Below are 27,970 nucleotides of genomic sequence, written 5' to 3'. Positions count from 1 at the left end.
AATGCCAAGCTAAAACCCATCACAAACACTACAGCGTGGACACTGCTTTCTCCCGCCCTTTGCTTACAAAAGCGTATCCCCAAAGCATATTCCATGGAACACTGGCTATGGTAGAGGGGGTTCCACCATCCGAGAGCCTGGGGAATGCCACTTACACTATCCCTTCTTCAATATTCAGAGAACACTGCCCAGTTTTCTTTATTAAAGAAATGGGCTTCCCTTGTGGCTCAGCTGGTAAAGAACCCACCTGCAATGCAAGAGACCTAGGTTCGATCTCTGGGTTGGGAAGATCCCCTGGAGAAGGGAAAGGCTACCCACTCCAGTATTCTGGCCTGGAGAATTCCATGGACTGTATAGTCCATGGGGTCACAAAAGTGTTGGACATGACTGAGCAACTAAACAACAAAACTGCTATGGAGAGCAAAGTAAAGAGCAAGATAACTGGGGTTAAAAGCTAAAGTCTGAGTCACTCTGTCATGGCTATAGTCCATGGAATTCTCCAGGTCAGAATACTGGAGTGGGTAGCCTTTCCCTTCTCCAGGGGATCTTCCAGACACAGGGATCGAACCCAGGTCTCCCGCATTGCAGGCAGATTCTTTACCAGCTGAGCTACAAGAGAAGCCCAAGAATACTGGAGTGGGTAGCCTATCCCTTCTCCAGCGGGTCTTCCCAACCCACGAATTGAACCAGGGTCTCCTGCGTTGCAGGCAGATTCTTTACCAACTGAGCTATCAGGGGGAAAAAAAAGGCTAATTAACTGTCTACTAGAGAATTACTCATATCACCTTAACTGTGAAGTTCCAAAATAAGTGTGCACGGCTTAGCATCCAGAATGGAAATCTTCTCTATTTAAAATCGACAGTTAATAAAACCAAACACACACACCAACCCCGAACCCCTTCCTCAGTCAGTTTAGCTGCTGCTTTTGTCCTCTGTGAACGCAAGCTCACTCCTACGACATTGACACTCTCTCTTCTACTCAACCGACAGCCAGTGAGGAAGGCGGGCTGTGTGCCGCAGGCCCCGGGCACTTCCTGACTCTGGCCGCGAGGTCACTTGCTGAATGGACCCTCGTGGAAGCTGAACTGTCATGAGACCAAATAGCCTGGGGCGTGACCATCTGAACCAGCAGGGCAGTAACAACAGCACCCTGCACCACATCAGGCATATACCAGAGAAGGGGGAAATCAACCCTGAATACTCATTGGAAGGACTGATGCTGACACTGATGCTGCAACAACACTTTGGCCACCTGATGCGAACAGCTGACTCACTGGAAAAGACCCTGATGCTGGGAAGGATTGAAAGTCAAAGGAGAAGAGGACGGCAGAGGATGAGATGGTTGGATGGCATCACCGACTCAACGGATGTAAACCTGGGCCAACTCTGGGAGACTGTGAGGGAGAGGGAGGTCTGGCATGCTGTAGTCCATGGGGTTGGAGTTGCAAACAGTTGGACGCAACTTAGCGACTGAACAACAGGAGGGAGAAAACTCTGGGACCAGCAGGGCTTCATCAGCGTGGTGCGGGCCTTGGCCAGAAGAGAGGCCAATGAAGATCTGCCCATTGCCATTTAAATCAGGGTTTCTCACCCAGTACCACGTGGACCCTGGGGGCTGGGCCCTCCTTTGCAGTGGGGGCAATCATGTGCATCCTGGGACGTTCAGGCACACCCTTCACCTCTACCCGCGAGATGCCAGGAGCGCCCGCCCCACCCCGCTGTAACACCCAAAAAATGTACTCAGGTGTCGCCAAGTGTCCCCCGGGGGCCGGAGCCACCCTAGGCTGAGAGCCACTGAGTTCAAGGGTCATGTCTGGGGAGCCGGGTTTTGCCTGCTTTCCAACCACGAACCCTGTCTTCCTCGTATAGCAACCCACACCAGACCACATGGGCACCCCGTGTGCACTTTACAAAAGGGATTCTGGGTGGGAGTGGTTTGTGGACATCAAAGGGTTATTAGAAAGCCAGGGTGAATAACGAGTCCGAACGCTGGCCAAAATCTCCATTGCCTTATGGTTCACTGACAAACATGGACCAGAAACTGTCCCCGCCTCCACGAAAGCCATGACTCAGCAGTACCGACACGCTCACTCACCCACCCCTCAGCGTCTTCCGCCCACTCGGACATCGTGACTGCCCCGCCCCCAGACCCTCTGCAGAGCATCTCCTGGGGGTGGGGGTGGGGGTGGGTGTCTGACTCAATTCCTGAGCAGGTGAGGAAGGAACCCTCTCAAACTGACCTGGATTACATGTAGCCACCTGATTGTTGGGCCCACACGCCCACGCCCAGAGACCACACAACCCTGCCTCAGCCTTCACCTCGGAAGGCCAGTCGCTTGTACCCCTGAGCGCTGCAGACGCCGGATCCGGCTTTGTGTCACAGCCGCATGTACCCCGTGACTCACGGAGCTTTACTCAGCTCATGGCTGAATGTTGAGAAATCATAATATTAGGAGAAAACACTCGTGCTCATCGGCTGGAGCGCAACTATTCAAATGAACATTCATTGATCACCTGGGAGAATACATGACAACACCCTGACTACTAACAAGTTTCTGGTGTGATTCATTCTTACAGGTTAAAAAAAAAATTGCCTTACACTGTGGGAGCTGAAGTGTTCATCTTTAGATGATGGCGGGCAGTGGGGGGGAGCATTAACAGCAAACATCTGTTAGGAAAACATGAATGGACCAGAACTTCTAGAAAGAGCCTGGGGCTAGGAGTGAAGAGCAGAGTTGGGCAAAGGTTGGCTTGCTAACTCTGCATGACCCTGATTCTTCCTGAACCCACACGCCCACCCGGTCTCACAGGCCATGGTGCTGGGTTTAAAACAGCAACGAAACGGACTCTGCCTCCGAGGGAAGTGGATGCTAGTGACTCGGCAGGTCACCAAGGTGGATTCCCCATGGGGAGGTGGAGAGCCACCACCCGTTCTGAGTGGAAACCTGAAACAGGCCAAGGGCATATCAAACACCAGGATGGATGCTCGCGACTTTAATGCACCCTGGGTCACCAGCCACCATCCTGCAAACATTCTGATTTGGTTTCCTTGAGGGGCGCACTCTGAGTGGGCCTTGGATGGAATCTCTGCTTCCACTCCATGCCCCGGACCCTCCAGCCACAGCTGACACCATAAGGCAAAGGTGGCATGGCTGGGACCCCTGGTGTGGGGAAGATTTGAGCAGGGCTTTGGGCCATCACGTGGAAACTTGTGCAAGCATGCAGGTTTCTGGACCTCCTGGCCAGCTGTATGTGGGCTCTGGAAATGGCTCCTGTGAAGAGAGGTTCATCACTGGGGCATCACTCAGAACAGTTCACACCCTGGAAGTTGAGTTTTCACACTACAATTCTCCAGAAACGATTCTCTGTGTACATGCCATGGTCTGAACGGATAAATCCTCTCTCCCATTTCAAGTGAAAGACACTCAGCTGTGTCCACCTCTTTGCAACCCCATGGATTATACAGTCCATGGAATTCTCCAGACCAGAATCCTGGAGTGGGTAGCCGTTGCCTTCTCCAGGGGATCTTTCCAACCCAGGGATCGAACTCAGGTCTCCCACATTGCTGGCGGATTCTTTACCATCCTAAGCAGTGACCAAAACCACCACAATATTGTAATTAGCCTCCAATTAAAAGAAAGAAAAACAGACAGACACCATTGCATGAACTTCTATGCCTGTGAGCTTGCCAAATTTCTCCAAGGGGCTTGAAACTCGTCAAGCCGAGCCCTACCCATCAATGAAACCCAGCCTTGCTTTTTCATTTGGAAGCAGCCTAGTAAACAATGGGCTTCACCGGTGGCTCAGACAGTAAAGAATCTGCCTGCAATGCTGGAGACCTGGGTTTGATCCCTGGGTCGGGAAGATCCCCTTGGAGGAAGGCATGGCAAACCCCTCTAGGTATTCTTGGCCTGGAGAAACCCCATGGACAGAGGAGCCGGCCAGGCTCCAGTCCGTAAGTTCTCGAAGAGTCAGACATGACTGAGGGACGAACGCTTTCACATTCACGAGTATACAGAAGAAGGGAGCAAAACTTCAGAACCTGACACGTTAAGAGGCAGAACCCCATCTCCTGCCGCCCACAGACCGAGAGACTCTGGGGAACTCTCTTACCTCCTGACCCTCACCTGGAAACGTGGTAAAATTCGAAGGGGCACGTGGTACTTCGTCAGGCAGAGACGCCACAGAAATGTGAACGTCAGCCTGACTTCTGCACCTACCCTGCTTCCGAGGTCTTCTCCGCATGTCTCCCCCATTTCTCATAAAGCAGGGGAATGAAACACAAGCGGGCACCCCCCATACTGGGGGGCGGGGGGGGCCAAGGGCGCTGGCCAACACCCACCTGTCATAGATCTCCGAGCCCTCCTCCAGGCCGGGCAGCAGGCCGACAATGAAGGCCTGGAGGCTCGGCAGCAGCAGCTTCTGCAGCGGGAGGAAGTACTTCTCGTATAGGCCAAGCAGCACAGGTCTCACCGACATGGCTGCGTGAGCCAGAAGTGGGAACAGCCCGCAGCTTTGGGGACAGAGAAAAAAAAAAGGGAGAGGAGGGAAAATGAGAGGCCTGCTCAGAAGCTCTGAAGGGGGTCAACCAGCCCCAGGGGGTCTCGGGAGCCGCCAGCCGGCCGTCTATGCTGGTGACGGAGGTGCCCAGCCGTCCTGGGACGGTCACCACACAGTGCGGGCCTCGGGCAGTCCACAGGCAGTGTGCACACAGGGCGTTTCAGCTCAGGGGGAAAAGGCAGGGAGGACGGACTCCGGAGGGCGGGCGCTGGGGGAACCTCCTGACGAACGGCTTCGTGGCGAACGGACGCATCCCTTCGTGTTTCCCTTTGTGCATCCTTTCCTGCTCTGGTGAACCGAAACATGGATTCCTTGGGAAACAGAAGAGGGAAGTGGTGGGAGAAGCTAGCATTACCTGTACAGGAACAAATCCTTGGCCAGCCATTTGGTCCCCACGATCTTAAAGATGATCTCATAGGTTTCTAGGGCTTTTAAGTGCACGCCACTGGGCAAGGCGGGATGCAGGCACTGGGCTAATCTCTTGCTGATGACGAGCCGCCTGGGCAACAGGGAGTATCTCAGGTTACTCTGCAGAGCCTGGAAGACAAGAGGAGAGGCAGGTGAGGAAGAAGGGGGTGACGCGGACAGAGGCGCACACAGCCACTGAAGCCGGAAGAACCCAGCAGGCCGCGGCGCGGGAGTAAGAGGCAGGATGTGAGTGGACAGGAAGACACAGGGACACTCCGGAGGGCTTAGGGGTCAGGGCTGTGAGCCAGCATCGGGGAGACGGGGCTGCGGGAGCCCCTGGTGTTGCTGGAGGGGACGCAGAGTGTAGATTCGAGACTGGGGGAGACCCTAAGTCCCTTCAACAGAGAAGGAAATGGTGACCCACTCCAGCATTCTTGCCTAGAAAATCCCATGGACAGAGGAGCCTGGTGGGTGGGCTTCAGTCATGGGGTCGCAGAGACAGACACGGCTGAGCATGCCGTACATGCGTTCCCTCCAAAGGGCCTCTGACTCCATCAGGCCAGCTTCCTGTGAAGCCGCGTGCTTCTGTCTGTGGAAGCCTCAAGTCTACACCCGCAACCAAGCAGAAAACAGACCTCCCTGTCCCCAAGAAGAGCCCTGTGTGTGAGCTGCCGAAGGCCTGCATTTCCCATCAACCTCCCAGCTGCGCTACACGGCCAGGTGTTCTGAGTGCGGTTCAGGGGGCTGGAGGGGGAGGACCCAGCAGAGATTGGGAGCCATGTGCTTTTAGGCCAGGACTCCCAGCGTCTTCGCCAGTAAGTTCCACAGGAGGAAGTCAGACCCCTGCTGGTGTGGGATGACAGTCCCCACCCCCACCCCGAGCGGGCCTCCTCCAGCAGGACACGGGCCTGTGTGTGCGCTAAGTCACCCAGTCGTGTCCAGCTCTTTGCAGCCCCATAGACGGTAGCCCGCCAGGCTCCTCTGTCCGTGGAATTCTCTAGGCGAGAATACTGGAGTGGGTTGCCACGCCCTCCTCCAGGAGTCTTCCTGACCCAGGGCTCGAACTCCTGTCTCTTGTGGCTCCTGCATTGGCAGGCAGGTTCTTTACCAGTAGCGCCAGCTAGGAAGCCAGGACTGTGGGCCTGGTCTGTGCTAGGGCGTCCCTGGGCGTTCGCTGCACCTGAGAAATACGGTGGGTGAACCTCCTCCTAACAGGGCGCCTCCCTCTTGGGGGCAGGTCCATGCTGTTCCTTGTGGCATCAAGTGGCCACTCCGAGAGCGCTGGGTGGGTCCTCGTGACTCAGTCTTATACACCAAATGCCTGCCCTTCCCGTGGAACAATCCACATGACTCACACAAATATTTACTGAAAGCTGACAGGGTGAAGTCCACGCTTCTTACAAAGCTGCTCAAGAAGGCCTCCACGGCAGACTCCAGCCCGATTCACCAGCCCCATCTCTCAATGCTTCGGCTTCAAACTTTCTAACAACACAGGTCCACAGAGGACCCTGCCTGCCCCCCGCCGACCCCCAGCAGCTCTGCCTGAATGTTCTCCTCACTGGACTCAGCTCAGCACCTACTCAGGGAGGCAGGAGCGTCCCCCCCAAGGCAGGGTGCCCGTGGAGCTGTGCTCCGTAGGGTTCCACGTGTTGCTGACGGGCAGCGTGGAGCGAAGCTCCATCCGCTCCTGGGCTGAGCTATGTGAGTTGTATGGGGCCGGATCTGCCTTCTTCCTCTGCTGTTCTTGAAACCTCTCTCTGCACAGTGACCCCTCCCAAGGCAGACAGCTCATAGGAACATCACCCGACGTGTGTCAGAGCCATGTGGTCTCAGGCCCGTGACAGCTTGCTTTCTAGAAACAAGGAAAATGATCTCAACTCTAACACACACACTGAGGCTATGCAGGAGGTCAAGGGAAATGAAGGAAAATGACATTTTCCACCAGAAGCATAGAGTAAACCGAACTCTCAAAATCAATAAAACTACCTCTAAAGAAAAAAAAACATCATCTCGAGATCATCAGGAAATACCTTAAAATATTATTTGTAAGAGTTGGATGACTTAAAAGAAAGGGAAAGCCAACCAGTGTCTTTTAATGTGCTCGTGTTAAAAAAAAAAAACTGAGGCAGTGACCTGGCACGACGTGCTCTGACAGCAGATGAGATCTGAGGCGTTGAGGCCAAGAGAAGACAACAGTGGGAAACACACAGGACAGAGCACATCTGACAACTTTCGGACACACAGAAAGGCAGGTGGGATCGGAACGCACCACCCGGGCTCAACAGGTGTGAGCTGGCCGATCCTGACAAGGCTCTTAGGAAACCATGTCTGTGACCCACCGGGCTCTCGATACTTGGGATACTTTCTCCCCGATCCCAGAGGAGGAGAACCAGCTCTGGCCTCACCTGTTACGTCCGTCAGGCAGACCTCTTGCTGTTTAAGTCACAATCTCACTTCTGCTCAGCACAGTCTCAGGACCTCTGCTACTCGAGGTGCAGAAGATGGGCTGCCGCTCCTAAGGGGGTCACCTGGGACCCGCAAGTGTTTGTCCACCCCCAGCCCCGGGGCTGTACGTCAGCAGGATCTCATTTCTCCACCCTTCTGAGCACCGGGGTGGGCACCATGACCTACCCTGGCCAGTGAGCTGAGTGGCATCATGTGTCACTCCTGGTAAAGGCTTCAGAAGCCGACTTCAAGGCCCAATGGGTTTTCTTTGCCTGCTTCTAAGATCATGGAGACCCCGCCACGAACTGCAGCCCCTCCCAGACTGGGCCCCTGAGAAATTACAGACAGCAGAAACCACCCACTGAGCCACAGAGGCAGAACTCAACCATGCTGTGAAAACCACTGAGCTCTTTGTCTTGGGGAATTGTTCGTTACCATGGCATAACCTCGCCTCTCCTGACTGATACAAATCTTCCCATATAAACGGAATTACAAGGAAGCACAGCCATTCATTCCAAATGAACAAGGCTGGCTGCTATTGCTTTCTCCTTTAAAATTGTTACTCCATTTAATTTTGTTAAAGAAACATAACTGAGAACTGAGACCCTACCAGAACACGTGGAATGAATTGTTCACTGTACTCTGCCCACGCTAACCCAAGCAAACACATCATACCCAAGTCAGGGGTCAGGGCCTCTGAGGGACAGGAAGCTGTCAGATTTGAAGACCAGCAAGAACAAAGGGGACAACGGAGGATGAGATGGTTGGAAGACATCACCGCCTCAAGAGACATGAGTTTCAGCAAACCCTGGGAGACAGTGAGGGACAGGGAAGCCTGGCATGCCACCATCCACAGGGTCACAAAGAGTCAGAAACAACTGAGCAACTAAGAACAAAGGACAGAATCAGACAGTACTTAGAAAAACGAGAAGGTGCTCATCCTTTCTGATTAAAAAGAACACAAATTAAAACTTCCGTGAAGTGCTCTTCTTTTCACCCATCAGATTGGTAAGTCAGATGAAACACACAGGTTCAGGAGTAGAGCAGAGACACTCAGAGATCATGAACTGGGTTCATCAAGCCCACAGTCAGGATTCGGTCAGACAGTATTTGCAAGCTTGCTCCTTGGAGCAGTTATGATACAGATTGCCCTCTGTACCACTCTCATCACGAATAATGGGACTAAAATAGCGCTTGGGTCATAGTGATTTTGTTAACACACTTCTTGCAGAGGCTGGAATTTAATAAGTGCTTCAAAACAGGTTACACAAACAATGAGACAGAGGTTATTATAATGCCTGGTTTAAGTACACAAGCTTCGGGGTCACAGTCTGGAATTCAGTTCCATCCTCTGTTGGGTGAACCCCTTAACCTATCTGGGATGCAGTTTCACAGGAATAAAGGGGCCTCACAAAGTTGCAAGCATCATGATATATCACACACAGGGTCTAGCGCAGAGTAAGCAATCAACAAGCATCTCCTCTTATTATGACAGTTCAGTTCAGTTCAGTCAGTCATGTCCAACTCTTTGCGACCCCACGGACTGCCGCACGACAGGCCTCCCTGTCCATCACCAACACCTGGAGTTTACGCACACTCATGTCCATTGAGTCGATGATGCCATCCAACCATCTCATCCTCTGTTGTCCTCTTCTCTTCCTGCCTTCAATCTATCGCAGCATCAGGGTCTTTTCAAATGAGTCAGTTCTTCGCATCAGTATTATAGTTTCAGCTTCAGCATCAGTCCTTGCAATGAATATTCAGGACTGATCACCTTTAGGACTGACTGGTTGAATCTCCTTGCAGTCCAGGGGACTCTGAAGAGTCTTTTCCAACACTACAGTTCATAAGTATCAATTCTTTGGCGCTTAGCTTTCTTTATAGTCCAACTCTCACATCCATACATGACTCCTGGAGAAACCATAGCTTTGACTAGACGGACCTTTGTTGGCAAAGTAATGTCTCTGCTTTTTAATAAGCTGTCTAGGTTGGTCATAACTTTTCTTCCAAGGAGCAAGTATTTTTTAATTTAATGGTTGTAGTCACTATCTGCAGTGATTTTGGAGCCCCCAAAAATAAAGTCAGTCACTGTTTCCCCATCTATTTGCCATGAAGTGATGGGATCGGATGCCATGATCTTAGTTTTCTGACTGTTGAGCTTTAAGCCAACTTTTTCACTCTCCTCTTACACTTTCATCAAGAGGCTCTTTAGTTCTTTGCTTTCTGCCATAAGGGTGGTGCCATCTGCATATCTGAGGTTATTGATATTTCTCCCAGCAATCCTGATTCCAGCTTGTGCTCCATCCAGTCCAGCATTTCTCATGATGTACTCTGCATACAAGTTAAATAAGCAGGGTGACAATATACAGCCTTGACGTATCCTTTCCCGATTTGGAACCAGTCTGTTGTTCCATGTCCAGTTCTAACTGTTGCTTTTTGATCTGCATGCACATTTCTCAGGACGCAGGTCAGCTGGTCTAGTATTGAAAGCTCTCCTGCTTATAAAAAGCTCTCTTGCTTTTTCAATGATCCAACGGATGCTGGCAATCTGATCTCTGGTTCACCTGCCTTTTCTAAATCCACCTTGAACATCTGGAAGTTGACGGTTCACATACTGTTGAAGTCTAGCTTGGAAAATTTTGAGCATTATTTTACTAGCATGTAAGATGAGTGCAATTGTGCAGTAGTGTGAGCAGTCTTTGGCATTGCCTTTCTTTGGGACTGGAATGAAAACTGACCTTTTCCAGTCCTGTGGCCACTGCTGAGTTTTCCAAATTTGCTGCTATGTAGAATGCAGCACTTTCACAGCCTCATGTTTCAGGATCTGAAAGAGCTCAACTGGAATTCCATCACCTCCACTAGCTCTGTTCGTAGTGATGCTTCATAAGGCCCACTTGACTTCACATTCCAGGATGTCTGGCTCTAGGAGAGTGATCACACCATTGTGGTTATCTTGGTCATGAAGATCTTTTTTGTATAGTTTTTCTGTGAATTCTTGCCACCTCTTCTTAATATCTTCTGCTTCTGTTAGGTCCATACCATTTCTGTCCTTTATTGTGCCCATCTGTGCATGAAAAGTTCCCTTGGTATCTCTAATTATCTTGAAGAGATCTCTAGTCTTTCCCATCCTATTATTTTCCTCTATTTCTTTGCACTGATCGCTGAGGAAGGCTGTCTTAACTCTCCTGGCTATTCTATGGAACTCTGCATTAAGATGGGTATATCTTTCCTTTTCTCCTTTGCCTTTCACTTTTCTTCTTTTCTCAGCTACTTGTAAGGCCTCCTCAGACAACCATTTTGCCTTTTTGCATTTCTTTTTCTTGGGGATGGTCTTGATCACTGCCTCCTGTACAATGTCACAAACCTCTGTCCATAGTTCTTCAGGCACTCTCTCTATTAAATCTAATCCTTTGAATGTATTTCTCACTTCCACTGTATAGTTATAAGTGATGTGATTTAGGTCATACCTGAATGGTCTAGTGGTTATCCCTACTTTCTTCAATTTAAGTGTGAATTTGGCAATAAGGAGTTCATGATCTGAGCCATAGTGCTAGTATCAGATTTAAAGATGGAGACAAAATGCACTGCATTATAAAATAATTGACTGAAATCTAATCACTTACAAATAATGTCCTTTATTGTCACAAAAGTAAATAAGGACACTAGTTAGATGTCTTAAGAAGAACGTTTGAGGAACTGTTGTTCAGTTATTCAGGCATGTCTGACACTTTGCGACCCCATGGACTGCAGCAAACCAGGCTTTCCTGTTCTTCACTATCTCCTGGAATTTGCTCAAACTCCTGTCTATTGAGTCAATGATGCCATCCAACCATCTCATCCTCTGTTGCCCCCTTCTCCCCCTGCCCTCAATGTATACCATCATCAGGGTCTTTTTCAATGAGTTGGCTATTCCCATCACATGGCCAAAATATTAGAGCTTCAACATCAGTCCTTCCAATGAATACTCAGTGTTGATTTCCTTTAGGATTGACTGGTTTGACCTCCTTGCTGTCCAAGGGACTCTCAGGAGTCTTCTCCATCACCACAGTTTGAAAGCATCAATTCTTCAGCATTCAGCGTTCTTCATGGTTCAACTCTTACATCTGTACATGACTACTGGAAAAATTACCTTCCCAGGTGGCTCAGTGGTAAAGTGTCTGCCTGCAATGCAGGAAACCCAGGTTCGATCCCTGGGTAGGGAAGATCCCCTGGAGAAGGGAATGGCTATCCACTCCAGTATTCTTGCCTGGAGAATTCCATGGACAGAGGAGCCTGGTGGGCTATGATCCATGGAGTCACAGAGTCGGACACGACTGAGCGCACACACACCAGTGACTAAGACTCTGCATTCCCAGTGCAGGGGTCCTAGGTTCAATCCTTGGATAGGGAGCTATATCCCAGATGCTGTAATGAAGACAGAAGATCCCACATGATGCCACTAAGACCTGGTGCAGCCAAATATATACACACCTAATAGATTAAAAAAAAATCTATCTATATATACATATAGTCTCTACTTTCATGAGACTTTCCCACTGTCTCACTGAGGACTAATGCATGGAGAGAATTGGCTCCATGTCTTTAAGGAAAACTTAGGACAGGAGTTATCTAAAGATGTATTCCTCGCTCTGGCTGTTAGGTATTCAGAGCACCGAGTGCAGGTTCAGCCCTGGCGGCTTTCTTCACCCAGACACCCTGGATGCAGGAGCACCTCTGCTTGTGGGCTGTTAACTCCAGCACCAGCGCTGTCACCCTGGGGCATAAGCTAAGCGTCTGGCCAGCATGGCCGGCCCACTAAGACACTTCCTGGTGGGAAGTTGGGGCCGGAGGAGGCATTCTGCTGCAGCTCCTCTGGAAGGAGCCTGGTGGGCCCTGGTGCCCTCAGCCTCTGCTGCTTTTGAAGAAGCAGACCTTGTCCCCGGAGCAACTCTGTCCTAGCTAAGTCACCTCAGTCGTGTCCGACTCTGAGCGACCCCATAGACGGCAGCCCACTGGGCTCCCCCGTCCCTGGGATCCTCCAGGCAAGAACACTGGAGTGGGTTGCCATTTCCTTCTCCAATGCATGAAAGAGAAAAGTGAAAGTGAAGTCACTCAGTCGGGTCCGACTCATAGCAACCCCATGGACTGCAGCCTACCCAGCTCCTCCATCCACGGGATTTTCCAGGCAAGAGTGAGGTTTCAAAACTGAGTGCTGGGCACTGCTGCTGGGAATATAAGATGGGTCAGCCGCTGTACTCCTCATAGTATTAAACACTTGATTTGCTTACCAAATTATTAATTCCATTTGATCCAGCAACTCCATTTTTGGGCACACACCCAAAAGAACTGAAAGCAGGGACTCAGAGAGTTATATGCACACCCATATGTTCAGTGCACTACAATTCGCAATAGCCCAAAGGTGGAAACGACCCAAGAGCCCATCAATGGATGAATGGATGAACAGATGTGGTCTGTGCGTACAATGGAATATTATTCAGCCTTAGAAAGGAAGGAAATCCTGACATGTGCTACAGCATGGATGAACCTTGAAGACACGGCATGAAATAAGCCAGACACAAAAAGACAAAGATATTATACGATCCTACTTATATGAGGTATCTAGAGTAGTCGACTGGTAAGAGAAAGTAACTGGTGGTGCCCAGTGGCTGGGGAGAGGGGGAATGGAGGTGAGTTTAATGGACAGGGCGTTTCCAGCTCAGGAAGAGGCAAAAGTTCTGGGATAAACGGTGGTGACGGCTGCACTGCAGTGAAGGACGCTGCATGTCACTGGACTGCACGCTCAGAAACAGTTAAAATGGTGAAATTTACTTTATGTATATTTCACCACCAAAAACCAAGAAAGAAATGAATGCTGTGTTCACCCAGCTGCTCTTGCCGGACCGGTCTTGAGCTGCAAGGACCATGAACTCCTGAGTGACGTTCACGCCTTGGATTAAACTGAACACCCTTTCCTGACCAGAGAGCAAAGGGCCTCTTTTTTAACAGTCCTGAAGGGCTCCAGGGACTTGGTCCACCCTCTCAAGAGTTGGAGTTCCTTACCCTTTAGTTAGCAATATAGTGCCTCCTCACCCCAGAACCGAGTCCCACCGGCTAGAGCTTGAAAACACCCACTTCCCTCCTCCTGCCCCTCGAGCTGTTTAAGAGCCACCAGGGCTGGACCCGGTTCAGGTCAGGGAGGCCCACCCTGACTCTGCCTTCCTCTTTCCAGCCTCCATCCAGGCATTTCACTTTGGCAAGACACTTCTCCAGTGAGCTGAGCTCAGGGAATATTTCCAGGGAAGCTTCATTGTTTGGGTTGCGTTGTTTAGGAAAACAGAAACCCAAAGTGACTAGCCAATAAACTTAATACACACACACACTCACATACACCACTCAGGCACGAATATTGAATGAAAACAATGTATACTTAGAGTGAAACGTTCTTCTACAAGTGTAGAATAAATACCTCAGGGAAACAGATGAATTGGGAAGGAAAACATGGCTATGTTTTCAAAATTACTTTTAACACGCTAACCAGAAAGGAAAAATATGATTAGACAGGAAATTAAACTTCCTTATTTGTTTCACTCAGGCACTGTATTATTTTACAGTATTCCTTGAGCTATAATTAAGATATAATTACAATAGTTTTAACCTCATTGTATTCACAGGCTCAGCAGACTGATCTTAGAACAAAATAATAAAATACAAAATCTAAGTTGCAAAGAAAAGGTCTGAACCACATCTGAGCTCCATTAATAGAGACCAGGAAGTGTCTCGCTTCACTCCACCCAAGGCAACGTCTATGTTTCTCTTTTGTTTAACTCTGACATTATCCAGTCTGACAATCTGATATTCTCCAGGACTCCCAGCATGATTAAAACAGCTCTACGTAAGAAACATGATTAAAAATTCCAAAAGGGCACGTCGTGGAATCAAAAAGTAACTCAATATACTTGGAAATGGTTAAGATGATAAATTTTATGTTATGTGTATTTTAATCACAATTTTTAAAATGTTAGGGCAATTTAATAATATGGGTGAGGGGAGAGTTAAATTACATTTTAAAAATGCTCTAACCCTTAAAATAAATTTTTAAATGTTTCCTTTAAAAATTCCTAGAAGAAAACATGTCCACACTGCTATATATAAAACAGATAACTAACAAGGACCTACTGTATAGCACAGTGAACTCTATAGTCCAATGAGCCATATGGGAAAAGAACCTAACAAAGAGTGGATCCATGTATACGGATAACTGATTCACTCTGCTGACAGTGGATACTAAACACAATGTTGAAAAGCAACTACACTCTAATATGTGTTAATATGTGTTAATCACTCAGTCATGTCCGACTCTTTGTGACCCCATGGACTGCAGCCCACCAGGCCCCTCCGTCCATGGGACTCTCCAGGCAAGACCACTGGAGTGGGTTGCCACTTCCTTCTCCATACTCTAATATAAATTAATCTGAAAATGACAGCCAAGACCTGCTCTCCCAGTGTTAGTGCTGACCTCAGGATGCCTGATGAATGCCTGACGCTTGTCTATAAAGGGATGCTGAGGAAGCCAATTTATAACCCCAGCTCTTGTCAAGCACATGGTACGGCCCTGCATGTCTTCCTTCTGGAAGTCGGTCATTTTATAAGGATGTTCATCTCATGCCACAAAAATGAAGCTGCACAGTGAGTCAGACCGGCCAGGTGGCACAAGCTTGAACAATCACTAAATACTTGCCAGGGACAGCAACGGTGCCCTTCAGACGGAATAAAAACAGGACAGCACTGCATACAGACAAACCGCCAGGACTTCCCGTGTTAAAGCAAGCCTCGCTGGAGAGCATCTGGCCTGCCCTAAGACAGCAGTGACTGGCCACCACATCGGCTTGGGGCAGGTAGGAGACAGCTGGGGAGACTGGCATGTCACCATGGCCTCCGAGAGCTGGGGCGGGGGGCCGGGATCCCAGGTAGCCAGCGAGGCCAGCTTCAGTTTTCGTGGTGGGGGGAGGGAGTGAAACGGGTCCAACTTCTTCATTCAGGACAAGCTTCCTGCTGAAAAAGGTCTTTGACTTGTGTGTCGCTGTACTGCTTTCTGATCAACGCTGAGAGCAAGCCCGCAGAGCTGCTTCCTTACTGAGTCAGTTCTCATCCACGCCACGCAGTCCCAGCCATAAAGCTGCCCGCAGAGCCCAGGACGCGCGGTTCACTCAGCCTTCTGCATCCGTCAGAGACCCAATAGGACACATTTTTTTTTTTTCTCTTTTAAAATTTTCTTAAAGATCATTTCTTTTGCATCTGGTTTTCCTTACTGCTGGAGCTTGCACACACTGGTACTTTCTGAACAAATAGCACGCTGGCAGCACAGGAAGAATGGACTGAAGGCTGAGCCTCTCCACGCCTGAAGAGACCTCACGGGGCACAGAGAGGGGTACGAACCAACCACATGTGCCAAGAACCAGTGGATCGAGCCCTGGGCCTGGGCTCTGCTCGGCGAGTCTCAGAAACTCATTTCTATCAGCTTGTACGGCGGGTTTGGCTGCAGAGGGAGGACCAGGAGGGCCTCACGCATGAGAAAGATCAGGAAGCCGAGGGCAGGGCCGATGTGACAGGGAACCGGGGCTCCAACGGGGGCACCAGGCAGGAGCTCTCGGGCCCTTGCTGGCTGTCCAGCCTGCCCCAAGCTGCCGCCAACCATCATCTCACGTTATTAACAGAAAACACGCCATCACCTGCTCTCAGGCTGGTCCCGCGGACCAGACTCCAAAGGGAGCCGAAGCCTCTGGGGTGTTGAGTCCAGTCCTGCCCCCCAGGGCATCAGGATTTCATGTGTGTGCAGGCGTGTGCATGCACATGGCATCAGGGGCCATCTCAGGCTCCTGGCTGACATGACTCAGGAGTCCGACACTAGGCCAGAAAACGCTTCTCGAAACATCCCAACGAATGCTTCACGGCCTCATGGAGGGGCAGGCTACGATGCGTGTGCGCACATGTGGCTCTCTGCTTCCTCTCCTCTGAACTGATGGCGTGTGGGCTCTAAGAGCCACTGCGCTCATCACTACACCTCCTTTCTCTGCCCCCCCCCCCCCCCCCCAGTTTAGGAACTTCAGGGGCTACTGTGATGCTTTCCAGCACTTTCCGGGTTTCCAGACTTGATTCTTTGCTGACTGCAAGACATGCCTCCCTTATGTCCACACGCCAACCACCCCTCTGCCCTACTCCGTGGACTTGGATGGGCCGCTGGGGCTGAAACACCATGTGCAGAACAGCCCAAGCTTCATTTGCTGTCTTTATCAGTAAAAAGAGTGGAGAATTTTGGAGGACTCTAGGTTTGAAATATAATGGATGAGAAGCGTGTAATGGGTTCACTAAAGGGAATCACTACACTGTAGGGGGGCCGGCTAGTGATGGAAAATCATGAAGGTCAAGGCAACTGAGCTCCACGGTAAACCACATGAAAGGCAAATGAACATGAGGGGCAAACACACTCTTCAGAGTGCAGTCTAAACCCTGAAACATACATGATGCAGAGATGGCTGAAATAATTAACCACCATGTATACACGGTTTCAACAATAAACACAAGCCTGCCGTTTAAACACACAGATGGTTCCTTTCTTATCTCTGTTATTAGAGGAAATCCTCTCCCGAAACCACCCGGCCACATCTCATGGTCAGAGAAGGTCACGTGCCTGCATCTGGATTAATCCCTGCCAAGTGCCAAGGATAATGGAATTACTAGGATTAAGTCCTCCGACAATAATACTCCACTGGGGCTGGAAGGCGGGGGCCACCATCCTGCAGCGCATCGCCACCTGATCCCTAGACGTGCCTAGGTTCTCTCGACGAGGAGGAAGTGGGGTGGCCGGTGGGCAACCAGCACTTTGGCCCCAAGCTGCCTGCCCCTGAGCCCCAGGGCTCTGCTCCCAAGCTCGGTGTTCCCTCCTTCGCCCCACAGCCTCCGACTCAGCACATAGCACACGTTCATTCCGAGGCGACCGCAGGGGCCGGGAGGACACTAAGCCAGACAGTAAGCACCGGAAGCACAGGAGTAAAACGTAGGCACCTGTGCTGCTTGGACAGAAGCAATCAACACCTTACAAACTGATCAGGTAATGGACATACTCATCAGGAAATGAACATATTCACACTTTCTTGCCATATAGAGGTAAGAAGTTATTAAGGTGAGTAAATAAGGAGCAAACTGGCCCTGGATGAGGCAAGCAATACAATGAACCTGCCCAGCTGAGGCACTCCCCTTAACGTTGGTGCACCCTGGGGTGTGGGGTGGGGAGGTGGGCGGGGGCAGGGACGGCCCACCTGAATCCAGTCCCCTTCTGCGGTAAGGGGTAGAACTGGGCCAGGGACGCTGCGCCAGCCGAGCATTTTTCTCCCTTAGAGATATGAGTGGAAGTAGCATGTGCCACAGGGCCACAGAGGCTCAGACGTGACTGAGCCGACACAGTGCAGCTTGTGCCGTTAAAGTCCAAGCTCACACCCAGAGGCTCCTCCCCCTTCCGGCGGGGCAGAATGACAGTAAATGTTGGCAGCCATGTGTTAAGGACGGCAGGGTCCCTGGCTTGAGTCTGTGGAATGATCAAGTGAACGTCAGTCGCCCAATCTGGACCACCACTGCAGAACTGATTCATGAGCAAGAAACTTTAGACGCAGAGTGGCACTCAAGATTTGGATTTCTTTGCTACAGCAGCTAACGTTACTGTTACTGAAGCTCTGACAGTCTCATCAGTGTTTAACCTAGATCCAAAAGATGCTAACAAAAAAAACACTAACAGGACTGGTTGATGGTATATACACCTGTCTACCTGAAGAACTCAATATAATTAGCTGAAAAAAACTGAGAAATAAATTCACCAAGTTGGCTAGTTTCCAAATTCTGTACATTGATCGTTTCCTACGTGGCAACAGTCATTAAAACATACAGTGTAAAAAGTCCCACTGATAACAGCAAAAAATACATGCATAAAATATCTAATATGTTTAAGAGACAGGAGGGATTTATGTAAGAAGCACAATCCAATGCTTAGGAACCTGAGTGAATACTTTTCAGTCACTGAAGAGACCACCACATTTCCAGGTATGAGGAAGCCTGACTGTGTGAAGATGTCATTCTCCCTGAAATATACAGTAACTGATACCTAATACCAACCACCCTGTAAGAGTTTTTTTTTAAACTTTGCAAATGATTCTGAAGTTCATCTGGAAGAAAAGCACCTGGGAAAGGTAGAAAAATTCTGGAATCGAAGAGTGGTTCGGCCAGGGTGGAAAACATGGTCCTGCCAGATAAAGGTATAAAGCATGGGAGCTGAAGGTGTGGCTCTGGCACCACGCAGGCAATTAGTAGAGCAAAATAAAGTCCATACGGACTTGTGTGTTCAAAGGTTTAACTCTACGTTCACGGACACAGCAGCTCCACCACGGGAGATGCGCCTTACACAAACAGCCATGGGGAGGAAGACGACTGTTAGAACCTGCTTTAGAATTATGAAAAACCGGAAGTGAACTAGTCTAACAATTAAGGGTTTCAAGATCTTGTCCGCCGCTATACAATGCCCCCTCACTCCCTTTTTCTCTTCACACACACATGAGACACAGCTATACATGACCTGTTCAACCTGCCTTTCTTGCCCTCTGACTTTATCATGAGTATTTTTCATATTAGTAACTACAAGTCCACCTCCAGTGAACGCTGCTGGTCATCACACTGTGGCATCATCCCCTACTGAGGGTGGTCATTCCCAATGTTTCACTATTACATATATAGAAATGATGTAGATTCTTAGAGCTCTTTGTGTTGTATTTTCATCAGGTTAAAACAAGTATACAGTGATCACACATTAACCATTTGATCATTAACCATTTGGGAAATTCAAAAGATACATGGAGATACTACCACATGTCCACTGATGTGCCAAAAATAAAAAGACTGCCATATCCTGTGATCTTAAATTGGGAGAATTAATATTGTTACAATGGCATCCTACCCAAAGTAATCTACAGATTTCATGCAATTGCTATGAAGATATCCATGACATTTTTTCACAGAACTAGAACAAATAATCCTAAAATTCATATGGAACTATAAAAGACCCTGAATTGTCAAAACAATAGGGAAAAAAGAACAAAGCTGGAGGTATCACCCTCTCAAGACTTCAGATTATACTACAAAGCTATTGTAATCAAAACGGTATGGTACTGGCACAAAAACAGACACATGGGTCACATAGATCATAGACACAAAGATCAATGGAACAGGCTAGAGAGCCCAGAAGTAAATCCGTGCCTGGATGGTTAATTAATCTAAAGATACAGAGGAGGCAAGAGCATACAGTGGAAAAAAGTCTCTTCAACAACTGATGCTGGGGAAATGAGACAGGCACATGTGAAACAATGAGATTAGAATGTCACCTCACACCATATAAAAATAAACTCAAAGGGGATTAAAGACCAAAACAGATTAAATGTAAGACCTGAAACTGTAAAACTCCTATAAAAGCACATAGGCAGAACTCTAGGACATAAATCACAGAAATATTTTTCTGGATCTAAGGAAATAAAAACAAAAATAAACAAATGGGACCTAATTAAAAGATATTTTGCAAAGCAAAGGAAACCACAGACAAAACAAGAAGAAAACCTATGGAATTGGAGAAAATATTTGGAAATGATAGACTGACAAGGTGTTAATATCCAAAACATAGCAAGAACTCAGACAACTCAATATCAAAAAGGAAAAAGAAAAAAAAACTCAATTAGAAATGGGCAGAAGACCTCAACCAACGTTTTTCCAAAGAGCACATACAGGCAGCTAACAGACACGTGGAAAGATGCTCACCACCACCAATTAATAAAGAAATGCAATCAAAACAACAATGAAATCGCCTCACAGCTGTCAGAATGGTTATTATCAGTCTGATATCAATTGTTGGAGATGATGTGAAGAAAAGGGAACACTCATACACTGTTGGTGGGAAAGTAAACTGGTGCAGACACTATGGAAAAGAGTATGGAGGTCCCCAAATTAAAACTAAAAGTAGAATGACCACATGATCCAGTAATTTCTACTCCTGAATAGTCAGAAAAAATAAAAGCGTTAATTTAAAAAGATACATACACCCCATGTATTGTTCACAGACTATCTACAGTAGCCAAGACATAGAAGCAACCTAAACGCCTATCAACAAACAGATAAAGGAGATGTGGAGGGTTAGGGTTAGGGTTAGGGTTAGGGTTAGGGGTTAGGGGTTAGGGTTAGGGTTAGTAAATATTGCACACAAAATGCAATATTTACTCAACCATAAAAGAATGAAATTCAGTATCTGCAGCCATGTGGATGGACTGAGAGAATATTATGCTTAGTGAAATAAAAAAGACAGAGAGACATCACACAATACAAATATTTTATGACATCGCTTGTATATGGAATCTAAAAAAATAATACAGTGAATGTATATGCAAAACATAAAGTGAAAGTTGCTCAGTCGTGCCTGACTTTTTGAGACCCCATGGGCTATACAGTCCATGGAATTCTCCAGGCCAGAATACTGGAGTGGGTAGCCTTTCCCTTCTCCGGGGGATCTTCCCAACCCAGGGATTGAACCCAGGTCTCCCACATTGTGGGCAGATTCTTTACTAGCTGAGCCACATGGGAAGCCCCAAACAGAAACAGACTCACAGATAGAGACAACAAACCAGTAGTTACTAGAAGGGGTAAGGGAAGGGGTGAGGGACAAATTAGGCATATGAGATTAAGAGATACAAACTATTATGCATAAAATAGATAAGCAACAAGGATATATTATATAATACAGCACAGGGAATTATAGCCGTTATTGTATAACTTTTAATACAGTATAACCTGCAAAAATACTGAATAACTGTCCTGCCCACCTGAAACTAATATAATACTATAAATCAACTATACTTCAATTTAAAAAAGACAGACTGCCCATACCAAGTGTTCATAAGAATATGGAAGAACTGGAGTTATTATAACTGTTGGTGGGGTGTAAAATGATACAGCCACTTCAGGAAACAATTTGGCAGTTTTTTAAAAGTTAAATATTTACCTGCCTACTGGAAACAACCCAGTGTCCATTAATAGGCAAATGGCCAAGTAAATGGTGTATATCCATAAAACTGTACTCAGCAGTAAAAAAGGAATAAACTATCAATACACAGGCCTTAGATGACTCTCAGAAGAGTTTTGCTGAGTAAAAGAAGCCAGACTGTGGGGCAGGGGGGCGAGGAGAGGGTGAAAAAGAACATACACTGTATGAGTCTGTTTATATAAAATTTTAGAAAATGCAAACTAGTCGATTGTAAAAGAAAGCAGCCCAGCAGTTACCTAGGGACGGGGAAAGAGAGGAAATGGAGGAGGGACCATAAAAGGCTACAGGGAAACTTCCAGGGTGATGGATGCATGCTCGTTATCTTATGTGGGGAAGGCTCCGTGTGTACACGCTCAGTCCTGCCCCACTGTTTGCGGCCCACAGACTCTAGCCCACCAGGCTCCTCTGTCCATGAAATTTCCCAGGCAAGAAGACTGGAGCGGCTTGCCATTTCCTCCTTCAGGGGATCTTCCTGACCCAGGGATTGAACCTGGGTCTCCTGCACTGCAGGCAGATTCTTTACTGTCTGAAACACCAGAGAAGTCCCTGTTCATTAGAACTCTTCAATTATGCACTTTACATACGTACAGCTTACAGTACAACAAAGCTATTAAAAAAGAAAAGGCCATTAAAAAAGATAAGTAAATGGGAACGCTTGTATCTGTCTCAAACACAAGCTGGAGTACTGGTGTTCATGTTCCATCAGTCATCCTTTTTGAAAAATAGCCTGGTTTAACTCATTTCCTTCTGTATTAGTTTGCCATAACAAAATACCACAGCCCAGGTGGCTTCAACAACGAAGTTTATTTCTCACTGTTCTGGAGGTTGGAAGTCCGACATCAATGTCTGGAGCTGTCGAAGTCCGACAGCTGATTCAGTTCTTCTCTGGGTTTGCAGAGGTGCCTTCTCACTGGGTCCTCGTGTGGAGGGAAGAGAGCTTGCTCTCCTGGGAAGGCCACGGTCCTACTGGATTAGGACCCTACCCTTATGACCTCACTGAACCCTACTTACCTCATGCCACCTCTAGGTACAGTCACACTGGGGGTTGTGTTGACATGAATTTGGTGGTGGGAGTCGGGGTCGGGGGGACACAATTCATTCCTGGTTTCTTGGCTTTTCTGATAGGATTTAGAACATATAAGTGCATCACAAGCCCTTTCCCTTGTCCATACACTCCATTCTGCTAGAGGAGTCTTTTCTCTTTTTTTTTTTTTCAGATGAGTGTTCATCATTAGCTTACTGGAAAAATAATTCACCTGCCCAAATCTGGACTATTTCCATCCCTTCTGCATATCTGAAAAGAAGACTAGCCAGAAAAAGAAAGAAAAAGCCTTTGCTCAGATGTAAAATAGAGTACCTAAGCTATAAATTATCGGAAGCGTGTCAGACTCCTTTCAGCAAGCAGAAATGCTCTTTTCAGGACTATGTTGGCCTTATGGGGTCTGAGCGGCTCACAGCGAGGCCGCTCTCTTGACCCCAACCAGCAACATTCCTGTCAATTCTCAGCTCCCCCCGGGATAACCTGGGGAGGGTAGGAGTCAGTGATGCCACTTGGGCCCCAGGGCATTCCCCATCAGTGAAGAATGACAGAACAGTGGCATCACCTTCATGCACTAGGAACAGGAGTTCTATTAGCTGCAACTCCTAAATCCCAGTGCCAAGAACATTAGAATACTGCCAGAAACAAACGGGCTCTCTGCTCACCACTCTCCCGCAGCGCACAGGATCCACTCTGCCGACAAGCAAAGTGTCAATCATTGCCAACATTATCAAATGCGATCTCTTCTCAGGAGGCATTCGGGCTCACATCTTTCCAGTATGACCCGGACACTCCACTTACCTGACCCCTTCCACCCTCAAGGTCATCCCTCCAGACAATCGCATGGATTGCTAGAAAATGACTAAAACAATGCCCTAAACTGAGACGCTGTTTCTCTATAAGATGGGGCCCCAAAGGTGAGTTCACATGATGGAACCAGGCGTCACAGGGCTGAGGGAGGGGGCTCCTAGCCCTACTTTCAGCTCACGCACTAAACAGAGTCTGGTGCAGTGGGGATCACGGGTGGCAGTGCCAACTGTGTCTCAGCAGATGGAGGACAGGTTGGGGAGGGGGACTGGGGGGGCCCTCTCAGGGGGGACACATGGGGAAGCCCAACCTGGAGGGCTGGCCTTCCCTAAAAGACACCCCACAAACAGCCCCCACTAACTGGCTGGTGAGGTGCTGTTGGGTGGGGCAGAAGCCATCAGGCCCATCAGTGGTCTGAAAGTCTGTGTCCCCAGTGCGATGGTCTTAGGAGTGGCCTTTGGGGGGTGACGAGGTCATGAGGGTGGAGCCCTTGTGAGCAGGATTAGTGCCCTTTTAATATAAAAGGGGCCCTGCAGGGCTCCCTGCCCCCTACCATGTGAGGACAGAACCAAAGACGGCTGACTGTGAACCAGGAAGAGGGCTCTGACCAGACACTGAGTCTGCCTGCACTGTGACCTTGACTTCAGCCTCCAGAACAGTGAGAAATAAAATGTGTGTTGTCGATTAGCCCCCAGGCTGTGGGATGGTTACAGCCAGCGTCCTCAGTGGACTAAGGCAGTCAGGAAGGCTGCCCTGAGAGACCCAGAAGTTCTGGGCACATCTTGGATCACCACACACACACAGGAGAACTGCAGGTCTTCAAGGTGCTCCAGGGCAGTAAGAAGAGATGAAATAAAGAACACTCTACCCTTCCATGAGGCACGTGACGAAAGCCATCTGAGCTTCCATGAGAAAAACGAGTTTTTAAAACATTGATCTGTGGGGAGATGATCTGTACTTCATCATTACACTCTGTTACGTGCTGAACTGTGTCCCCAAAAGTCATGTGTGGAAGCCCTGACCCCTGGTACCCCAGAAAGCAGATGGACCAGAGCAGGGCCCTTCAAGAGGTGACCAGGGTAAAGTGGGGTCACACAGGTGTGTCCAGTGTGACTGGTGGCCTCATAAGAAAGGGAGACTAGGACACAGAAACACAGAGGGACGAGGTCACAGTGAGAAGCAACCATCTGACTCAAGGAGAGACGCCTCAGAAGAAACCAAATCTGCTGACACCCTGATCTTGGACTTCCAGCCTCCAGACCTGCAAGATGCTTCACCTGAACTAATACTGTTTAATAGAGAAGTAGCTCATCAAGGAGCAGGTAAACATCAGGATCCAGGTAAGCCTCATCAAGTTTTCAGGTAAAGAGGTCTCGGAGCTCGTCTGTAAAGAGTCAGAACGGTTCACCTGGCCTCTGAGTTCCGGCCACCTTCCTCTCATCACAACAAAGAGGCTCTGCTTTAAAAAGCAGGTACTTGTCATTAAGCAGTAAGACTTTAGAAGCTGAAACAAGGAACACCCAAGACCTACATCCCTTGCATTTTGTGTCACCCACTTTCAGGCCATTTTGTGAAACAGTAGGATATGGCATAAAAACAGTCAAAAGAAGGTGGCTCATTTAGGACTGTTACAACATTTAAAAAAAAAAAAAAAAAGAAGTTTTAGTGCCAAGGTTTTTTAACTGTACAGAGTTTAAATAAAGTATCCTTCATTTCCATAATTAAAGTTACAGTCCAGGCTTGGTATGGTGGTTGGGTTCATAAGGGTTCAAAATGCACTTGATTAAAATTTATCTTAAAATGATCAGTGAAAGGGGACAGCCTGAAGTCTCAAACAATGAAGCAAAAATTACTGTGTTCAGGTTGATACACATAACATCTACAAAAGATAAACTTTTCCCTAACATAGAAAAAAATTTTAAAAATGGTACTGAAAGCTTAGCAAATGTTAGAAATGATACAATTAGAACCTGTCTGTAGTCTGACAAAGGAGGCCTCTTGGGGATCGGTTTTCTCTTGTGAAGAGTTGAGCCACAGGCACTTCTGCTGTGAGACCATGTTTTATGTTTTAGAACCTGCAATTGTCTACTTTCATTAGAACACAAACTGACCTAACTTTGCAACTTAAAGACCACGATATTGCTGCTTCTTGCATCATAAAGATTTTTTTTTTAAATTAACTCCTCACTAATTTACTCACTGAATTTCTGTATCCATGTAAGAGTCCATGGAAGAAATCTGACCATCACTGAAGCACTAAGAAAATTCTTTATTCACATCAACTCCTACTCCTTGAATGCAATAGTGAGTCTCCCAGGAGTTAAGAGATCGCTAAGCTGAAGGAGGCTTGCTCCTCCAGCCCCTTCCCCAATCCTCTGCATCCAGTAACGCCAATCCACCTGGTGCTGAAGCTGCACCTCCCTCCTGCAGGCTCCCATGATCAGGTTCCTTTCCCAGGCATCAGCCAGAGGCATTCCTCTCCCAGGAAAAGGCAGTGATGGGTCACCCTGCTCAAAGCCTTGCCGGGACCTCAGTGGCACCCCTCACCGAAGGATAAAGCCCCGAGACCTGCCCGGGGCGGAGGGCTCCCTCTCCAGCCATGCCCGTCCCCTCCTGGACCTTGGACTCAGGCCTGAGCCCCAGATGGCGTCCCTGCCAGCCAGCTCGACGCATCCGGGCCTCTGCTCAAAATCTCAAATGTCATGTTATGAGAGAGCCGTCTCTGCCTGAGCGAATGCCCTCCTTCCTTGCTAGCCACTCTGCCGGTTCATTTCTCTTCTTAGCATTCAGCACCTGATGTCACGTGTTTATTCGCTGTTTTGTCTGCTGCCAGCAAAGCCTTATATGTTCCATGGGAGCAGGAAGCAGTGTTCAACGTCAGGTCCTTAGCACCTGAGTGTTCAGTATATACCTTGGTTCTACTGCTCTGTCAGTTGCCGGGGGCTTCTGTAACAAAGCCCCAGCCACAGGGAGGCTTACGGCCAGGAACTGGGAGGCCAGAAGGCTGAGATCAAGGCGTCGGCAGAGCTGGTTCCCTCCGAGGCCATGAGTGAGAACCCGCTCCAGGCTGCGCCACGGCTTCCGGCAGTTCGGGGGCAATCTCAGCATTCCTTGGCTTCTACCCGCATCAGCTCGGTCTCTGCCTTCACCTTGGCAGGGCGCCTTTCCTCTTGGCATCTCTGTCTGCATCCAACGTGCCTCCTCTTACAAGGATACAGTCATCATGTTGGATAAGGACTTTGTTTTAACCTGACTGTCTCTGGATCTCCAAATAAGGCCACGCTCTGGGATACCGGGGGTGAGGACACGTCAATTTCCAAGGACACAATCCAACCCATTAAAGCCACTTCGCAGCCACAGGACACGGGGTGAGTTAGGTAATTTCACCTGCAAAAGGGGGCTGATCATCGGGTCTCCCTCGTCTGGCTAACAAAGAAAGCAGAAGGGCACCCCTGTCCTCTCTGAGCCACAGACACAGACGTGAGAGGAGCCGAGGGCCGAGGGCTCTGCTCAGGGGCTGGGCCCCCATCTGCTACCTGCCAGCTCTGATAAGGCACAGGCTGTTTAGCCTGGGTCCGGCCTCAGGCCATGCTCTGCATCTGGATGAGGATGCACGCCAGGTCCCCGGCCCACAGCGGGCTCTCTCCGGATGTCCACCGCCATCGGCAGGGCTGCGAGGGGGACAGACAGTGTCACCCTCATCTCACCGACACTGTGCAAATTCGTGCAGGGGACAGCTCACCCTCATCACCCCATCATGGCAGCAGCAAGCAGAAAGCTGGAGTGAAGAGGACATGGGCGTGGGGTTACATGGAATTGGGGGAACGACTTTTAACAGAGAGCTGTCTCTTTAAACTCATATCCATCCCACGGAGGTCACACAGGGACATCTGACGGATGCTTAAACGCACGCTTTCCAGTGGGAACCTGTGGTCTCCCTGCCTGGCCCGAGGGGCCGGCTGCTCCCCAGTCTATCACAGCCTTTCAGCTCCTCGAGACCCCCACCTGGGAGAACCTGCAAGTCACACTCGACTCCTCTTTTTCCCTCACCTTTCACATTTGCTCTGAGGACAAAGCCTCTTGGCCACACCTCCAAAGTATATTCAGAATCCAAACCCTTCCCTGTGGGCCTCCTAAAAGATCTCCTTGTTTCTGCCTGACCCCACCCGGCAGAGCAGTTGGAGATGGCTCCAGCACCTAAAAGCGAAGGCAGGCCAAGCTCGCTGCTGGGCAGCCGCCCCCAACTCAGGGGCCACCCTCAGACACCAGTTCCAAAGGACCGGCAAGATGAGGCGCCCTCCCCACCCCTCTCCTCTGCGGCCTCCTTTCCTACCCTCTCCCCATCCCTGGCCTGCTCGGTGACAACCTCCCCAGCCTCAGACATACCAGAGCCTCTGTACTTGGCCCCATGGCACCATCTCAGCTACGCTCAGCATACACCGCCTTCTGTACCGTTCCCACCACACTCATCACCCACTAACAATGTGTGTCTTTCGTTCCCCATCCCCACCAGAATGAGGGCAGGGCCTTATCAGTTTTGCTCTCTGCTGCACCCTGGTACCTGCTGGCACATTCTAGGCACTCAGACGGCCACTGAAAGAAGGATT

At 48.9% G+C, this 27,970-nt stretch overlaps 1 protein-coding gene and 1 non-coding gene across 4 annotated transcripts in view; one reads left to right on the top strand and one right to left on the bottom strand.

Moving 5' to 3' along the window:
* The window catches only part of DOP1B (DOP1 leucine zipper like protein B), a 123,075-nt gene that overhangs the window by 83,686 nt on the left and 11,419 nt on the right, over positions 1–27,970 (bottom strand). For all 3 annotated transcript variants that reach the window (XR_010664218.1, XM_065943006.1, XM_065943007.1), the window contains exons 3-4: positions 4,916–5,097; positions 4,343–4,513 (exon numbers count right to left, since the gene is read on the bottom strand). Coding sequence is in view for 2 of the 3 variants with exons in the window: in XM_065943006.1 (XP_065799078.1) it covers positions 4,343–4,513; positions 4,916–5,097 (353 nt within the window). In the remaining variant the exon portion in view is untranslated. The remainder of the gene's footprint in view (positions 1–4,342; positions 4,514–4,915; positions 5,098–27,970) is intronic.
* TRNAC-GCA (transfer RNA cysteine (anticodon GCA)) lies at positions 11,545–11,615 on the top strand. The gene has a single exon. It is a non-coding gene; the product is annotated as a tRNA-Cys (tRNA).

Source organism: Muntiacus reevesi, chromosome 8, assembly GCF_963930625.1.
Source record: "Muntiacus reevesi chromosome 8, mMunRee1.1, whole genome shotgun sequence".
NCBI classification, from domain to species: domain Eukaryota; kingdom Metazoa; phylum Chordata; class Mammalia; order Artiodactyla; family Cervidae; genus Muntiacus; species Muntiacus reevesi.
Note: the sequence above shows the minus strand (reverse complement) of the source record. Positions and strands in the feature narration are given on the sequence as shown.